The sequence below is a fragment of the Xylaria bambusicola genome (genome assembly GCF_022495145.1).
Source record: "Xylaria bambusicola strain CBS 139988 unplaced genomic scaffold F5B22scaffold_8, whole genome shotgun sequence".
NCBI classification, from domain to species: Eukaryota; Fungi; Ascomycota; class Sordariomycetes; order Xylariales; family Xylariaceae; genus Xylaria; species Xylaria bambusicola.
Window position 1 is genome coordinate 874,819 of NW_025953561.1, and position 17,059 is coordinate 891,877.

At 48.3% G+C, this 17,059-nt stretch overlaps 4 protein-coding genes across 4 annotated transcripts; 2 read left to right on the plus strand and 2 right to left on the minus strand.

Moving 5' to 3' along the window:
* Positions 1–404: 404 nt before the first annotated feature.
* F5B22DRAFT_595900 (uncharacterized protein) lies at positions 405–5,043 on the plus strand. Its single transcript, XM_047974178.1, has 10 exons — positions 405–439; positions 514–559; positions 622–817; positions 905–1,274; positions 1,336–1,349; positions 1,522–1,564; positions 1,671–1,675; positions 1,818–2,593; positions 2,760–3,113; positions 3,191–5,043. Exons 1-10 carry the CDS (start codon positions 425–427, stop codon positions 4,906–4,908), a joined length of 3,537 nt encoding a protein of 1,178 aa, XP_047833714.1. The 5' UTR covers positions 405–424; the 3' UTR covers positions 4,909–5,043.
* A 1,359-nt stretch (positions 5,044–6,402) lies between these two features.
* Positions 6,403–10,065, minus strand: F5B22DRAFT_634572 (guanine deaminase; the record flags this gene model as incomplete). The annotated part of the gene is made up of 9 exons (XM_047976998.1): positions 6,403–7,460; positions 7,491–7,793; positions 8,082–8,153; positions 8,225–8,455; positions 8,514–8,763; positions 8,842–8,921; positions 8,998–9,522; positions 9,612–9,791; positions 9,849–10,065. 9 exons carry the CDS (start codon positions 10,063–10,065, stop codon positions 6,403–6,405), a joined length of 2,916 nt encoding a protein of 971 aa, XP_047833715.1.
* Positions 10,066–11,645: 1,580 nt separating this feature from the next.
* Positions 11,646–14,036, minus strand: F5B22DRAFT_662031 (phenylalanine ammonia-lyase; the record flags this gene model as incomplete). The annotated part of the gene is made up of 3 exons (XM_047980411.1): positions 11,646–13,647; positions 13,700–13,806; positions 13,867–14,036. The coding sequence occupies 3 exons, from the start codon at positions 14,034–14,036 to the stop codon at positions 11,777–11,779; spliced, it is 2,148 nt and encodes a 715-aa protein (XP_047833716.1). The 3' UTR covers positions 11,646–11,776.
* Positions 14,037–14,213: 177 nt separating this feature from the next.
* Positions 14,214–17,055, plus strand: F5B22DRAFT_634575 (uncharacterized protein; the record flags this gene model as incomplete). The annotated part of the gene is made up of 3 exons (XM_047976999.1): positions 14,214–14,227; positions 15,562–16,239; positions 16,299–17,055. 3 exons carry the CDS (start codon positions 14,214–14,216, stop codon positions 17,053–17,055), a joined length of 1,449 nt encoding a protein of 482 aa, XP_047833717.1.
* Between the last annotated feature and the right edge of the window lie 4 nt (positions 17,056–17,059).

The window sequence follows — 17,059 nt, forward strand, 5'->3', positions numbered from 1 at the left end:
GATGCACTGAGTCGAAGAAGCTGTGTATAGCAGTGTATAGCAGTCGTGGGGTCCCGTCACTGCTGAGCCACATGGGCAGATACCTGTAAATAGGCCACTACAGGCCTCTGTGGCCCTCTGTTACACACACTAAAAGTCCACCAAATACGCTAAAGTAGCTAATGGGCCAGCGCTCGCTTTGCCGACGGGAAGGTAGGTATGTAATAGAATAGAAACAAACTACTGCACATCGGTGCGCGGCCGGATCCACGACGCATGGAATTACTCTCAATGGCGGGCGGCTGAGGCCGCGGTATTTCATATCGCGCATCTTGCGTTCATGTTCATATCTCATATTTAGTAGCTGTCTTGACGCCGGATATCTTTCTGTCCATCTCCTGCTTGGGGGACAGCGCCAAGACTAGCCCAATCCCACTTACCCAACATGGCCAACTCCATGGTAGGCCAAGCGAAGCTCTCTCACTTTTCTACAGTATCTAGTGATGGACGACTAACACGAGACATATCATATAGCTTCCTGATCCTACAATTGATCTCCATTGGGCGAATTTCAGGGGAGGTATGACACCACAGCATCAATACAACACCATCTGTAGACACACAGGCGCTCACATGTTGTAGCTATTCACGACAGATTTGCCAAAAATGCCAAGCAGTTCCCGGACAGGCCTTGTGTTATAGAAACTAAGACCACACGACGCCCACAGAGGTCCTTCTCTTATGGTCAGATTAATGAGGCTTCCAACCAGCTAGCTCATCATCTCGTCGCCAATGGAGCAAGAATAGGCGATGTGGTGACCATCTACGCGTACCGTGGGTACGTCTACTTTTGACTTTCGACTGTTATTTAGCCTTATAGGAACGCTTCACAACCAGTCTGATCATCGCTGACGAGTAAACACAGAGTCGATTTAGTCGTAGCGTATATGGGAGCTCTCAAGGCAGGACTCACCGTCTCTGTTCTTGACCCCCAATATCCTCCTGATAGACAAATTACGCTGCTGTCTGTCCTAAAACCTGATTTCTTGATATCAATTCGGAGGACTCTTGATGAATTTGGCAACCTTGCCGACAACGTCTGCGACTACATCAAGAATGATCTGAAAATCAAATCCTCTATTCCAGCATTGGAATTACAGAACGATGGCTCACTGAAGGGGGGCGACGTAGATGGTCAAGATTGTCTAGCAGCTCAGGTATCCTTGAGAGAGGAATCTCCTAATGTCACTGTTGGCCCTGATTCTGCGCCGACATTGAGCTGTACATCCGGCTCGGTAAGCTGCCTCCCCTTTTCATGTGCTGCATGTACCAGAGCTGATGGTGGTGGATATATAGGAAGGCAAACCAAAAGGGTGAGGACCCGTACTCCCATACCATGTTGATCCATAGTCTTTCATATACCAGAGCTAACTGTCGTAACAGTGCGTGAAAGCTTGGGCTTGAAATGCCTCTACGGAGTCTTAGTTGTTATAACTTCGAATACTAGAATTGTGTAACGATACACCATACTAATATATTTCCAGCCGTCCTTGGACGTCATTTCAGTTTGACCTACTACACACCGGTTAGTTTTTGACCCCCACTCTCCACAGATTTCAGACTTCATTGCTCTTACATGTTCTCCGACCATGAGCTGAATCCATATTTTGATCATTACTAACTCAGACCAGTGGATGTATGTTACTTCCAGCATCACCTTTCTCCTAACAGGTCACACGTCAAGGCCATAGCTTCCTGTTATAATTCCAATGATGCCATACCTCCCGAGACCTTCTCATATTTTATCTGAAGGAGAATACTGACTCCAGAAACCGTAGGGCCGAGAGATTCTCTATGTCCGAAGCTGATCGGTTCACAATGTTGTCTGGAATTGCTCATGACCCTATTCAAAGAGATATTTTCACACCTTTATATCTAGGAGCATCTCTATGGGTTCCGCCTGTCGACGTCATTACCTACGGGCTGTTAGCCGAGTGGATGGATGAAAACAAGGTCACCGTAACACACTTGACTCCTGCTATGGGTCAAATCCTGGTTGGAGGTGCCACAACTCCGTTTCCCTCCCTTCGGCGCGCGTACTTCGTTGGTGATCAACTTACAAAGAAGGACTTGAGGAGGCTACAGGACCTTGCGGAAAACACCGCCGTGATTAATTTATATGGCTCAACAGAGAGCCAAAGGTCTGTGTCATACTTCGAAGTACCGAGCAAAGCAGACAACCCGAAATTCCTGGATTCTATGCCGGACGTCATTCCTGTCGGCCAGGGCATGCTGGATGTGCAGCTGCTCGTGGTAAACCAGGATGATAGGACTAAGCTATGTGCTGTGGGAGAACAAGGAGAGCTTTACATCCGAGCCGGGGGACTGGCTGAGGGTTACCGTGGGGAAGAGGAGAAGATAATAGAGCTGAACAGGTCTAAGTTCGTGCCCAACTGGTTCATCGATCCGGCCACATGGGTAGAGAAGTACAATTACCGGGCCACACCAGATAATCTTTACAAGGGGCCACGTGATCGGCTCTATAGAACCGGCGATTTAGGACGTGTTCGACCGGACGGAGCTGTGGAATGCACCGGTCGTATCGATTCTCAAGGTGAGCTACCCTTGAATTTCATTTCATTCTTTATTCCAAATGCTCGTGGAGACTAGAATTACCTTTTAAGGTGACAAGCATGCCTCAACAGCTTACAGAACCTTTCAAATTCGCTTCCATTTCAGTTTCGCCTGACAGAACAATTACTGACCCTTGAGAATTGTAGTCAAAATACGAGGATTTAGGATAGAGCTGGGCGAAATTGACGCAACACTGTCACAGCATCCCTTTGTGCGGGAAAACGTGACAATAGTGCGGAGAGACAAGAACGAAGAGCAGACTCTCGTCACCTATTTTGTCCCGGAGACCAGGAGATGGTTTGATCACATCGAACCACATAATGGGCACCTTGAACCACAAAATGGGGAAGCTATCGAACAGGAGATTGCATGCGAGACGATGGCTGGGATGCTTAGACGATTCAAGCGACTATCTGATGACTGCAAGCATTTCATAGCGAAAAAGCTGCCAAGTTATGCGGTCCCACAGTTGTTAATTCCCCTTACTAGATTTCCCTTGAGTACGTATCCCAGATTCTCTCCCAAACTTCGAGAGAAACCGCCTGAGGATGTCCCAGACTAACACCTCCATTTCAAGATCCGAATGGCAAGATCGATCGCCCAGCACTGCCTTTCCCCGAAGAGGCAGACCTTATGAGCGTGGCCAAGAGGAGAGCTTCTTCCGTAGTAGTTAACATGACCGAAACCCAGACCCGATTAGCTAAAGTCTGGGCCAAAATCCTGCCTAATCGGAGTGCGCGCATGTTCGTTCCCAAATCCAACTTCTTCGAAGAAGGCGGCCACTCCGTTCTCGCCCAGCAGCTGTTCTTCTTCATCCGGAGCGAGTGGAAAGACATCGACATGCAGGTCAGCGTCATCTTCCGGTCCCAGACCCTCGAGGCTCTTGCCGCGGAGATCGACAGAGCCGCCGATCCTATCGGCTTGCGGCTGGACGCGATGCCCCTGCCTGGCGATGCGGGCACCGAAGACGAGGCGTATGCCGCCGACGCGAGGGACCTGGCGTCGCAGCTCCCGGCGTCTTTCCCATCGGTGCCGAAGGATTGGGATTATAACAGGGGATCTCCTACTGTTTTCTTAACTGGCGCCACGGGCTTTCTTGGCTCGTATATCCTGCGTGAGCTTCTCGAAGGTCCGGCAAAAGCCAATGTCATCGCACACGTCCGCGCGAAAGATGCCGCGTCAGGTCTTGCGCGAATCGAGGCCGTGACAAAGGCTTACGGTCTGTGGTCACCGTGCTGGCAATGTAGACTTTCGGTCGTCGTCGGAGATATCACCAAGCCCTCCCTCGGTCTGTCCCAGGATTCATGGGACCGCCTGGCCCGGGACGTCGACATCGTTATTCACAACGGGGCGCAAGTGAACTGGATGCTACCGTATTCGAGCATGCGAGCAGCGAATGTGCTCAGTACCCTAGATTGTATCCGGCTTTGTTCTTCTGCCGAGAAGGCGAAGAGGCTCGTATTCATCAGCTCGACGTCTACACTAGAGTCTCCAAAATACCACGGGGTCAGAATCAGCGAGAGAGACGATCTGGAGGGTAGCTCGAAGACTCTGACTGCCGGCTATGGGCAATCTAAGTGGGCTAGCGAATTCCTCGTGCGCGAGTCTGGAAATAGGGGCCTTGTCGGCGCCGTTGTACGCCCGGGCTATGTATTGGGAGATCCGGCGTCCGGGATTTCCGTCTCCGACGACTTCTTGGTCCGGCTGTGGAAAGGCTGTCTGCAAGTAGGCGCACGCCCGGACGTCGCGAATGATATCAATATGGTCCCTGTGAACCGTGTCGCGCGCATTGTCGTCGCGGCTGGCCTGCATCTCGCTACTGCGACGGATGTGAACTTGGGCGTGGCCCAGGTTACTAGTCGTGACCCCCGAATGACGGTCAACGAGTGGATCGGCGCTCTCGAGTCCTACGGGTACCGGCTGCCGATGGTGCCGTACCAAGACTGGCGCGGTAAGGTCGTTCAGTATGTGAATGATGGCTCGAACGAAGAGCACTCGCTGCTACCCCTATTCAGTCTCGTGATGAATCTACCCGCGAACACGGTCGCGCCCGTCCTTGATGATTCGCAGGCTATGGCGGCGCTCAAGTTATACGATGCGGATAAGAGCTCTGCGCTGGATCCGGATAATGAGAGTGTTAATGTGCGCTCTATTGGGATGTATTTGGCGTATCTGGTTGCCATTGGATTCCTGCCTGCGCCGATGGAGAAGGGCGAGAATGAGTTGCCGAAGGTTGATGAGGAACGGATTAAGGCGATGGTTTGTTCTATGGGTGGAAGGTCTGCGAAGCGGTAGGATGGAATAAAGGGGGTGAGTCCTGGCGATGAGGGTGTTAAAGAGAGAGAAGGAAAATAGATAGATACATGGATACATGGGTGAATAAATGGTGATATATAGATATATCGAGATCTCTATTTTCTGTTATTTCTATTTAAGAAAATAAATGCTTTATATACTTCGGAAGCGGTAACCTGTACTTCATTGAAGCTACATATCTATCTACTAACTACTAAAGTTTGGTACTGAGGAATAAATTGCTGAAGCCTACTTTTGAATACCTTAAAAATGGACTGCGAAGCTTTAACGGTTATCAATGACTACGACGTGATCCGAAATAGGGGCCGACGAGTATCCTGTTGGATGCTTACGTAAGATAGGGGCTGCTGTTGGAGCGGTGGCAATTGGTCACGATGCATACACCTCACCTCTTGACTGCTACGACCCGCGCACGTGTAATCAGGCTTATCTCCTTAATATTCAATATGAGGCTGTATGTCTTATGAAGTATCATGGAGGATTTTTGCAAGGCATTCTACCATAGCCGTAGGTGATCTGCATGTTCGGTTGTTCGCTCGCGTAATACGGTAATGATTGAACTAAGAAGAAGCGTGATACAATAAGCGAACTAATCGTCCTTCTTCCCAACCATATCACTCCTCCTTCACCCGAACCAAGTAAACACAGCGATGACAGAAGTCGCCGCACAGACAGTCCAGAAAGCAGACCGGTAGCCCTGTTGATCCCTTACAAATTCATCAAGCAGCTTTTTCCCAAATCCCTATGCTATCCTCATTGGAGCATTGACTAGCCAGTGACAAATATGAGAACGGCGAAAAGGTTTGGAATACTTACTTCAGATAAGCTTTCTGCGAGGAGATCTCGAAGCAGACGAATCTTTCTTCCGGAGGCCGGCTTCTCCAAGGTTTGCGCGACGGGTCTATAAATTCTCCCCGTGGGCCCCTAAACCATGAACGACAACAATTCTGCCTTTCTGAGCTTGGACATGACTCGTACAAGCGCGATTGTCTTGCTAAAACTTGCCATTTCTAGGGTCAGATTCGACCCGGATAACGCTCGGTCGAGATTCTTGACTGCGATGTAAGTTGTTACTGTATGCAGCCCAACAGACCAATCATGGCCATGCGCATTCAAATCCCCTGATATGCGAGCTTACGTACACATAGGCGACGCCAATCAGAGGGTGATATTTCGATAATCATATCAAGCGAGATCGGTGAGTAGATTTCAATATTGGAGCCGACTGCTACGAGAGATCTTGAAGTAGACAGATCTTTCTCTCAAGCTACTGCAGTGCAATGGTAGTGTGGCTTCGCATGTCGCCTTATGTGGTTTGAACAGACAAAATCAGACCATCTTATATCGATAGAGAGGAAACTGAGCAGAATTTTCCGAATCATTGAAGAAGTAACAAGGAGCACCAAGCTGATGGAGTACATGGGGTTTGATGACAGTAAGTCAATCATTGACTGGTATATCTGCCTATAATAGCTATTTGACTTGGCGCCCGCGAACGAAAACCTCTTTGATGTTGCGGTCGTCACCTGTCATGATGAACTTATCCAGCATGAGGTCCATGGTGTCGTGCTCTTCAATCATGGTCATAACCCCGGGTACTGAGCCCTTCGAGTCGATCAACAATGCGTCAAACTCCTTCCCAACAGAGAAATTGCCGATATTCTCATCCAAACAGCAGACTTGAGCGCCGCCAAGGGTCGCTAAATAGAACACCTCATGGACAAAGAGTCCTTTATCCTTGCCTTGGCTCATCACTTCTCTCGCATTCGAAGCTACGAGAGCCTGCCGCATGGTGTCCAACATGCTGCTTGAGAAGCCGCCGCCGCTGTCTGTTCCTAGCCCTACCTTGATGTCTCGCCGGAGGAATTCGCGCACGGGTGCAGCCATGAAGCCGCCACCGACGGTCATATTAGAGATAGGGCAATGTGCGACACCGCATTCGAGCTCCTTGAAGCGTTCCAGTTCGTAATTGGACATGTAGCAGCAATGAGCTAGGATCGAGCGCTTAGATAGTAAGCCAAAGTGGTCGTAGAGGTCCACTTCATTTTCGAATTTCGGAAACAGCTTCTTCGTATACGATATCTCCTGCTCAGCCTCATTGAAATGCGTCTGGATGGGTAGATCGGGGTTGGACTTGGCTATCCGTCCTAATCCGGCAAGCAAGTCATCCTCGCAGGTTATGGCGAAGCGAGGGGTGATCACATACTTGATAAGCCTACCCTCCGGATCGATCTTCCTCGTATGTGCTAGGCATTGTTGTGTCTCTCTCACCGAAGTTTCGACTGTTGCGTCTCGATAGTAGTCGGGTGCCTCGCGATTCATATTGCATTTGCCTACGAATGCGCGTTGTCCCTTCTCAAGACAAAGATCAGCCAATATATTAGTGGCTTCGGGGTGTATAGATCCGTAGTATGACGCTGTCGTTATACCCTGCTGAAGGAATCCGTCGATACAGCCGGAATACACACGGCGCGCATATTCCGGATCGGAGAAACGGGCCTCGTTCGGAAAGGTATGCTTCTCCAGCCAATCTAGGATGTGCATGCCCTGGCCAATACCACGTTGTGCCCATTGTGGCGCATGATTGTGCGTGTCTACGAAACCCGGAATGAGAAATTGCCCTCTCTCAAGGAAGCGAACATCACACTGTCGCTTAGAGAGTCCAATCGTGTCCAGATGCGCCAGCACTGACGCTGGCTCAATCGACTTCACTAGATTTGATATGATGCCGTCGGGTGTGATAACTATCAATCCATTTTTGATTATCTCTAGATCCTGGAGTCCGAGACAGTGGATAATTGTGCCGTGGAAGACACGATGTTGAGCCATATTTGGGTTATGTGTAGATTGATACCGACAAACCCCTCGCTCAGATTACTACCCGTAGATTATCTATATAGTACACATACATTACTAGGTCAGCTGCCGGAAACTAAAGAACAGCTGTCAGCACTTTCAAAGATTATCAGATCGGGCGGTTCTGATGTAGCATTGTGAATTGAGTCAATTGATTCGCACAATGATTCTACACGAATACTATGAAGAAGATAACCATGAAGAACTATGTTATCATGAAAGAATCGCGGATCAGCTCCTAAAGCTTGCTTTTTCTCACGCCCATCAAACCTCCTTCCGAACGTCGCTTTCCTCACTTTCGCCATTGAGTCCAACAGCCTTTTCGACTGCGTGAACGGCCTTGTCGGCAAGCGCCTTATCTTCGAATACTGTTACAGGGAGGAAAAGGAAGTCGATTAGTCAAAGTCATGCGGGGTAGATGACTGAGGGGTAAACTCACAGAATGCTAATTCTTCTAGTGTTCGGCCAAATGTTTCGGGGAACATAAAGTACACGAAGACGATCTCATAGGCCAGGAATACCACATATGAAATGAGGTAGCGCCAGCCAGCATTTTCGAGACCGATTGGGTTGACAAATGTGGTGAAGAAATTGGCCAGACGACCCCATAGCTGGAAGTAAGCAATACCACGAGATCGCTCTGCGTACGGCCAAATCTCGATCATGTAGGCTGAGAAGAACCCCATTGTCAGCAAGCATTGGAGCGAAAGAAGATACGGTGGGCTTACTATAAGTGAGAGCATTATATCCTATGTTATAGGCGGGACTGTAGGCGAAGATGAAGAATAGCACGGCGCCACCGGCGGCAGCATTCAGTTCGCCAGAGTTCTTGCCGTCGATCGCATATTTCATTGAAATTGTCCAGCTTATGTATACGATTAACAAGCTGCATGTGCACGCCAGGTACATTACACGGCGTCGGAATCGCTTGACTAGAAGAGATGCGATCGTTCCAGACACCAAGCTCGTTGCAGCAATCTCAAAACACGACATAGTCAGCAAAACTTCGTAGGAACCGACATTTCTCCTTAGAAAATTGGCTATATGCGCACTTACAGCTACATTGATCTTCTGCTTGAACACTGAGTCGGTCTGTCCAATAGCCTCAAGAATATCGCCCAGGTAGTATGAGATAACTAGACGAGGTCGGTTATTCAAGTCATCAAATAGAGGAAATATCAATTGAAACTCGGCCTCTTCGGGTAAACTCACGTGTATTACCAGACCACTGCGTGAACAATCCTAACATAGTGCTGAGAAGCAAACGGCGCCGATTACCGCTCGTGCGAACGAGGTCTATCATCGATTTCTTTGAGTGCTCCAACTCAATGTTAATAGTAGTCTGCAGCTGCGCAAACTCAGCCTTGACGAATGGCGACTCGCGATCACCTTCGGCATGGTATTTAGCAAGAATTTTGAACGCCTCCTCGTGTCGCTCCTTGGTAATAAGCCATCTGGGAGACTCCGGGACGAAGAATATGAAGGTAATTTGAACGAGCGAGGGGACCATTTGCAACCATGACGGAATGCGCCAGGCGTAATTGCTCATGATGCTGTTAGTGCCGAAGGTGATTCCTGCAGCTAGCAGCTGTCCGACGAAGTACGAGACGTTGAAGAGCGATGTCAACACTGGGCGCTCTTTGGGATATGACAGTTCGCCGATAAGAGAGGAAGCTGACACGATGCAGGTCGGAATACCGAAACCCAATATCAAACGTGCGATAATGTATTGAGCAACTGGAAAATTTTGCATTAGCTCTCAGATCCAACAACTCCGTTGTCATAGCATGTTTTCACAATATTAAGGAGTCTTCGCAGTCACTTACCATTGACAGAAAGACCTTGGATAAGAGCCCCAATTACCATAATCACTGAACCGCCGAAGATTGACCAACGCCGGCCAAATTTGTCATTCACGATGCCGATGAAAGGCAAAGACAGAATGGCACCAAGAGAGTACGAAGCCGCGATAATACCCTTGATAGGACCTTCAGGGTCATCGAAATCTGTTTCCGACATTAGATTTCCAGCAAACAATGAACTTGATACTAGTCGAAACTCACAATCTATCCACGAAGGTACGATTTGAAGAGCATTGATGAGTTGCGAGTCGAAACCGGAGGTCAGCTCGATGCCCATACACGTAGGGAAGAGCAGCAAGTATAGCAATCGCAAGTTCGACTTCCGGTACCACGGCACCGTATCCTCCTCAACAAGACGAGTCAGAATGGGATCTGACGCGCCCGTTTGGGCTTTCTCCGCGGATGTGAAGGCGACCATTTTCTATAAGAAACCCCTCGTAGCAGAAGATGTGAATCGCAAGCTCTCCTTAGAGACCTTTCGGTCTTTATGAATATCAGTCACGATTAGTAAGATAGGCGAACCTCTCCGACAATGACACGCCGACGATGGAGAGGAAATCTACGGTATTAACCCGCCAGCTTTTGATAATATAGGCAGCCTCGCCTTATATACACCTTCATCCCCATGTTCTTTGTACGATTAGCAACTGATACCAAGACTAACCCCGGCTACCCCACGGGCTAAACTAGCTGGATATGGGGTCGTAAGTTGGGGTTGAACTCGCACCGCCTGCACACAACCGACTCTTCCCCATCATTTGCCAGGATGGCCAAGCAACGTCCTTGGGTGCTCTCTACGTTCGAGAGAGAATAAATCGCAAGACAGTCATCTAGCGGTGGCCAGTACGAGGCAAACTTATGGAATTATACGAACTACGCACACTGGATATCACGTTATTGTGCTTCTTGACCCTTGTATGTCGGCATGGCCTTCCGTTTCTAGTAGCCCTCGAGCCCTCACCACCATTCTCACACCAATAGACACTGCGGGATGGGCTCGTTAGCTTGGCCGGGGTACACGCCAAGGCGGAATAACAGCTCTCGTCGCCGAAAATAAGCTCCACCGCCGAGCGAGAATCGAAGTGCTTCCTCAATAGAATGTTGTCGTGCCAAGTTGAAGGATTCTAATGGTCTGCATGGCGTCGGGATATCAACCGAACAGAAGTTGCTTCCTACCTACCGTACCTAGTGATGGGAGTATGTCAGCTTCGCTACTGGGGATAAGATATGGATGGCCTTGATTGGGTGAGCAGCGTAACATCAGATGATGTGCAGATACTTTGTCCTTCAATGCTACCCAAGTTCCCACGGTTCTGGCGTCCAAAGAGCCCCGCGATGGAATGTATCACGTGTAGATAGAACCGGGATCTAAGCGACGTTGTATGGCATCCCACGTTGCCTTGAATCTTACTCACTTTTTGGGCGACGCTAGTTCGGCAGTGGATATACTCTCGGAGCGACGCTGTCGGCAATATATCAGCGCTATTTCTTCGATGGACGGTGGTCGTGTCTATGGAGATCTTATTGTTGTAACTTAATCAATCTTTCCACGTGCGTTATGAGATGTTCTTGAGCCTCCTTTTTCCTGTCCCGGTGGTTTGGTCTCTGATATTAGCCTAAAGAGTGATATCCACCTACAGCAGGATTGTGGGTGCCCGCTTTGTTGGTGGTTTACTTAAACGAAGCTCCCTGTAATTACTTGGTAACCAGGTTTTGGGGCACTGATTCGCGGGACTTGACAACTCTACTCTTGCTAACTACTGAGATCACGAGGAATGCCTTCGTTTTCATAGTTACTGTAGCATAAGACTTCATAGTACTTCATTGATAATGATCAACAACGAATTAGCACAACTACTGAGTCGGGGTGGAGTGAGCAAGGAGGGCATGAGTTAACAATGGTATCGGAGTTTCGGGTTTTATCTGATGTATACTCCGTATACAAGTTGGCGATGGCTCCTCATGGGTTGTCGGTCAGTCTAAGCAGCGCATTTCGCATTTCTCTTTTGATTTATCTCTGAATTCCAAAAAGTTCATTCAATTACTGCATAAATCTGTAAAATCATTTATCCCAATCAACAAGTCTTAGAATCGTGAGAATATGGGGTATTAGGTCATCTCACATAGCTCTAGTGACATTCCCCTTCAGCTTCTAACATGCCGGTTGTTTCCAAATAATGAAACATCGCACCGTACAAAGATCCATCGCGAACTGCTTCGTAAATTAATGACACCCATGAGCCGATGGTTCTTTTCGGTCGACCATCAATCACGTTGCCGCTTGGGTCGTCTGCAAGGGGATGTTCCACTAGGCCGCGATGCAATGGCACGCCAAGGTGCTCTCGGACGAAAGTATACAACACTTTAGTGCCTTGACCAAGATAGTCGGGTGTGGTCTGGTTCTCGAAAAAGCCCTCTCGATGAGTTTGGTAGATATCTAACGCAAGGGCACTCAAGGACTTCTGACAAGCTACCACTTCTGCAACAGTGAGATGACCAGTGAAGTCAGAGTTGTGGGTAATAGCAATCATGAACGACTCGGAAGCTTTGTCGCAGCGCTCAATAATGTCCAAGGCCACGGATTTATACCAAGTTTCTTCAAATAGCTTCCAGAAACTATCAAATAGTTCTGGCGGCATGGATCTCTCACTTTTCAAAGAGCCAATAAACCTCCTCGCTGAGCCTTGAAATTCGACCAGGAAGGTCCTGTGCATAGTTCGGAGATCAACACCCTGGCAACCTGTGTAAAGACAGTTGGCGACAATCATTGAAAGCAATTCTACAGCGGTCATGGTCTGTCTAGCCGAGAGAAGGCCCAGGGAGTTTATCGCTTGGTTATGCATCTCAGTAGACTGTACGTGGTTACTCACAGGGTTCGCGATGAAGGCTAACTCTGACATGTAAGCCGCCGTGTTGACATCGATGCCTTTCAAGCAGAAAGATAGACTCGGATCATCAGCGGCTAAGTTAGGCGGAAGTCCGTTACTCAGATCATGATTGATCATCTCGCTCGTTTGGCTGAAGAGCATTTTGCCGATAGATTGCAAGGCGAGGCGAGTCTTTTCCATGGCGGAAGTGACGGAGGCTGCCTGAAAGTTGGCGCCACAGTGTATGTCGTTATCAGCGACATTCACCACTGGGTTGTCTGATGTCGAATTAAGCTCAGTCATGAGTTGACGCTCAGCACTGAGCAAGTCCTCTAGTTGGGGTGCAAGCCATTGGGGTGAACTCCGTAAAGCATATCGTTCCTGAGCCAGACCAGCTTTAAAGCGGTCTTTCGTTTGCTCCAAGCCGTAACTGAGTCTTGAACCCTGAAGGATCGTGCGGATATTCTGGGCAGCTTCAATTTGCCCCGGGTGAGGTCTCACGGCCGCAATGAATGGATGCGCCCACTCATCATTAGCGTATAGAGCTTCAGAGGTTAAAGCCGTGAGAAATTGTGAAACAACAGCCAGCTGGTTTGCCTCGTAGAGAGCGAGGCTTGCAACGGCGGCTGAGGCAGCTGTTCCATTTATGAGTGAAAGACCTTCCTTAGGGCCGAGAATTACTGGCTCAATAGATGCATCTTTCAATGCCTGGCACGCCGTCTTGATCTTTGGGGAGCCCCATTTGCCACCCACACGAACATACACATCTGGGTTCCCCTGAAGAGCGCCGCTGACGTATGAAAGTGGCATCAAATCACCAGAAGCTGAGATAGACCCGCGGAGTGGTATAACGGGTATAATATCGTGTTTGATAAGTCGAAGCATTGCGTCAACAACACGATGGGTCATGGCGGAGTGACCACGTATATTAGCATTGCAGCGGAGCAGGATCGTTGCTCTAGCCCAGGACGTAGGCATGGCATGAGATTCGAGGTACTCGTGGGTGCTTGGAGTATCCTTCTTGTCTTCGATACAAAGAATGGCACTCTGAGTATGCTGCATTAGAGATCTTTGAAGCCCAAGTACATCTTTAGTACGAGTTTCGGCACTTCCACCAAACCCAGTATTTACACCTATCCTGTTGTCAATAAAGATGAATTAAGAGGTGGTAGCTAATAAAATTACCGTAAAGGTAGTAGCCTTTCGCGAGGTAACCTTGCAGTGTCTCTACACTAGCATCTATTCGGTCGCAGATAGCAGTGTCGTTCTTAAGGACCATATAACAGCCATGTCTAAAGCGTGATTTGAGTTAGAAAGTAATAACAGCTTCCTAATCAGTGTCTCAACATTACCTTGAGAGGGCCACAACCGAAGCGATATCTAGGGATTCACCATCAATCGTGATGAACCCAGCCTTCACAAGAGTTTTGGTTCGAGACCAGGAGACCAAAGCCTGCTTAGCATGAGGCGTTGGCCACTTTTGATGAAGGTCATAAGTCAGACTTGCTCTTTGATTCTCCATCCTGAGGAATGAGAGTAGTCAAAAGTACGTATGGTGCAGAAGTTACAGCTGAGGGCTCTGGCGACAGGATGTCTTGCACACAAACTGCTGTATTTATAAATCTATGAGAATGATCGATATCATATGATGTATTGGAAAGATTGTATGCAGTACTGTGCTAGTCAGTCCAACATTAATATGGCGTTTCCGGGGTTACATGTTTGGCCTAACACGTGTACGTGCTATATGGCTATTGGCAACGGACTCCGATCAAGGCGTTCAATCCTACTATCACACTCACACAGCAATCTTGTTCCACGGTTGCATCGATGAGGGGCAGAACCTCTCCATCTTTTAATACTCTTTTCCGCAGATAAGTGCTATAAAGAACACTGGCTCAGTAATACATAACACACAACGTAAAAGGCTGATAATAACATCGATACAGTGCTAACTAAATTTTCTATTGTGAGAACGAAAATCATTTCTAGTGTAAAGTAAAAGATATACTATTAGACCTATAGAGTCCTATACGTATCAAATGCCATTGTCGAATCACAGTTACTCTACTAGTGAAGAAAAGCCCTCCTTATCTTTACAAGAAACTTTTAATATCTAATGCAACTGGACAAGACTCACACGCCCGTCTTACTCAGAATTCACAAGCCTTATTTGCGCCGTCAAGGTAGAATTAGTAGCCATGAAATGGAAAACCAATCAGGAGTAGACAGTTTACATAATGGCTTTCAACGCCAGTGTGACACCTTTCATTTTCAGAAGCTGAAACACTTGCAGCATACCCGCATCACCAGATCAAGCTTCACAGTGTTACAAAGCCACCGGACCGAACAGCCAATAAACAAGGCGTATGGAAGAATCTCTCCAAAAGAATTGAGGGCTGGACCAAAGAGGCTTGTTGTACACGGCCACGAAGATCTCACAGAAGCCTCGTGCAGCAAACATGAGTATCCTACTGATAGTGATCCTGACACACTGCAATTCTAACTGAGGAGAGGCGTATCAAACACGCAAGCTAAAGCTGACGATCTACGTGTCCTTGGCATCCCTGTGTGACAGGTTGTCAACAATTCATGATAAGTTCCAAACCCTCATCTGCGCCGAGAACAAACAAATGCCCCTCTCAAGATCAGAGTGGGAAGGATATTTTCTTTTGCAAGCCTATGCATACTGAAAATTGGCCTCAAAATCTCTCATGTAACCATTCCGGACGGCGCCATGGCGCCTGTTATCTGTGCTGAATAACGCCATCCTGCCTAGGACTGGATAATGATATGCCCTACGTGGCCGCCCCTTGGGATTTCTAAGACACTTGAGGTGTGTTAATGCCACGCTACGGAATGAAAAGTTCGCCGTTAGCAGTGAATTCTCTAGTAAAGTATCCTTATCCATGAGCCGTGAAATTTTCCTTTGTAAAATTTCGGCACGGAAACCCTACACTTACGATGAGACTATCCAACGAGTCGGAAGACCAGAACCAGTCGAGTTCATCTAGCAGTAACTTAGTAGACCAGATTGAAGGCCAGAGTGTGTCCGAGCTACACAAATGGCAACTTTTCTTAACATTTCTTTCTATTACGTGCAGTACCGGCCTTTTTGCCATCGTGAACGGCATGTTTACTATTGAAATCCCAACAATCGCTCACGATGTCGGCTTAGAAGACAGCTTACTACTGTGGGCCCTGTCTATCGCGTCCCTGGTAACTGCTGCAACGCTACTGCTCGGGGGTTCACTCGTGGATGTTCTCGGAGGCAAGTCGATATATGTTGCTGGCACTATGTTACAGGGGCTTTCGACGCTAGCAAGTGGTCTAGCTCGGGACAGCTCACAGACGATTGTCTTCAGGGGGGTAATGGGCCTTTCGCAGTCCCTTTGCTTGCCTTCCTCAGTGAAGATTATTATTGATACTTTTCCAGAAGGTCGATGGCGCAACCTTGCATTCGCTAGTATGGGCGGAGGGCAGCCTGTTGGGTTTGCCCTGGGGCTCGTTCTCGGGGGCGTCCTCGCAGGGACCTGGGGATGGAGGCAAGGTTTATACTTGATTGCAGGTTTGACATTTGGAGTGGTCATATTGACTTCTTGGGGCCTTCGATCCCCTCCAAGTGAAGGGCTTGTGTCCACTCCTCGACGGTTGCGAGATGAGATAGACTGGGTGGGAGTGTTGATTGCCAGCATTTGGCTCGCCTCGATTGGTTATGTGCTGGCGTGAGTCCCCCTTGAAACCGTCATTTGGCTCAGGTTAGAATTCTCACAGTACTATTCAGGTCTATTTCGGTACAGCCAGAAAACATCAAGCAAGCGGTCAACATTACTCTGCTTTCCGTCGCAGCACTACTTCCGCCCTTCTTCGTCCTCTGGATGGAACGCCAAGCTTCGAAAGACAATGTTCCTCTCATCCCTAATTCGATATGGAAGAATACTCTTTTTCGATATATATGCCTTAGTGTCTTGCTTACTTGGGGTGCTTTCAATAGTATTGAGCAGATCTTGTCACTGTGGTTACAGGTAGCAGGAGATACGACGCCGATAATGACGGGGATACAGTACTTACCCCAGACTATCGTTGGCATCATCGTCAATACCATAGTTGGTCTTTCTTTGCATTGTTGGCCTGCAGGTCCGATAATTATCGGAACTACTTTGCTAGGAGTGCTACCCCCAATCATATTGGCACTCAGTGATCCAAACTCGAGTTACTGGGCAGCAGCATTCCCTGCATTGTCCATAATCGTAATTGGGCCAGATAGCCTCTACATCATATCTAACATTCTTATCTCCAAAGAATTCCCAATATCACGGCAAGGTTTAGCCGGGGGTATTTTCAATACTGTGGCCCAGGTAGGCAAGAGTATCGGGTTAGCCTTGTCTGCTGTTATCTCCTCTGTGGTTTCCCAGCGCTCTAAAGAAGTTTCAGAAGCCGCAAGACTTACAGAGGGGTATAAGGCAGCATTTTGGTTCCTATTGGCGTTGAATATCGTTGCTTTTGGTGTTGGGGTTATTGGCCTGCGGGGACTTGGCTGACTCG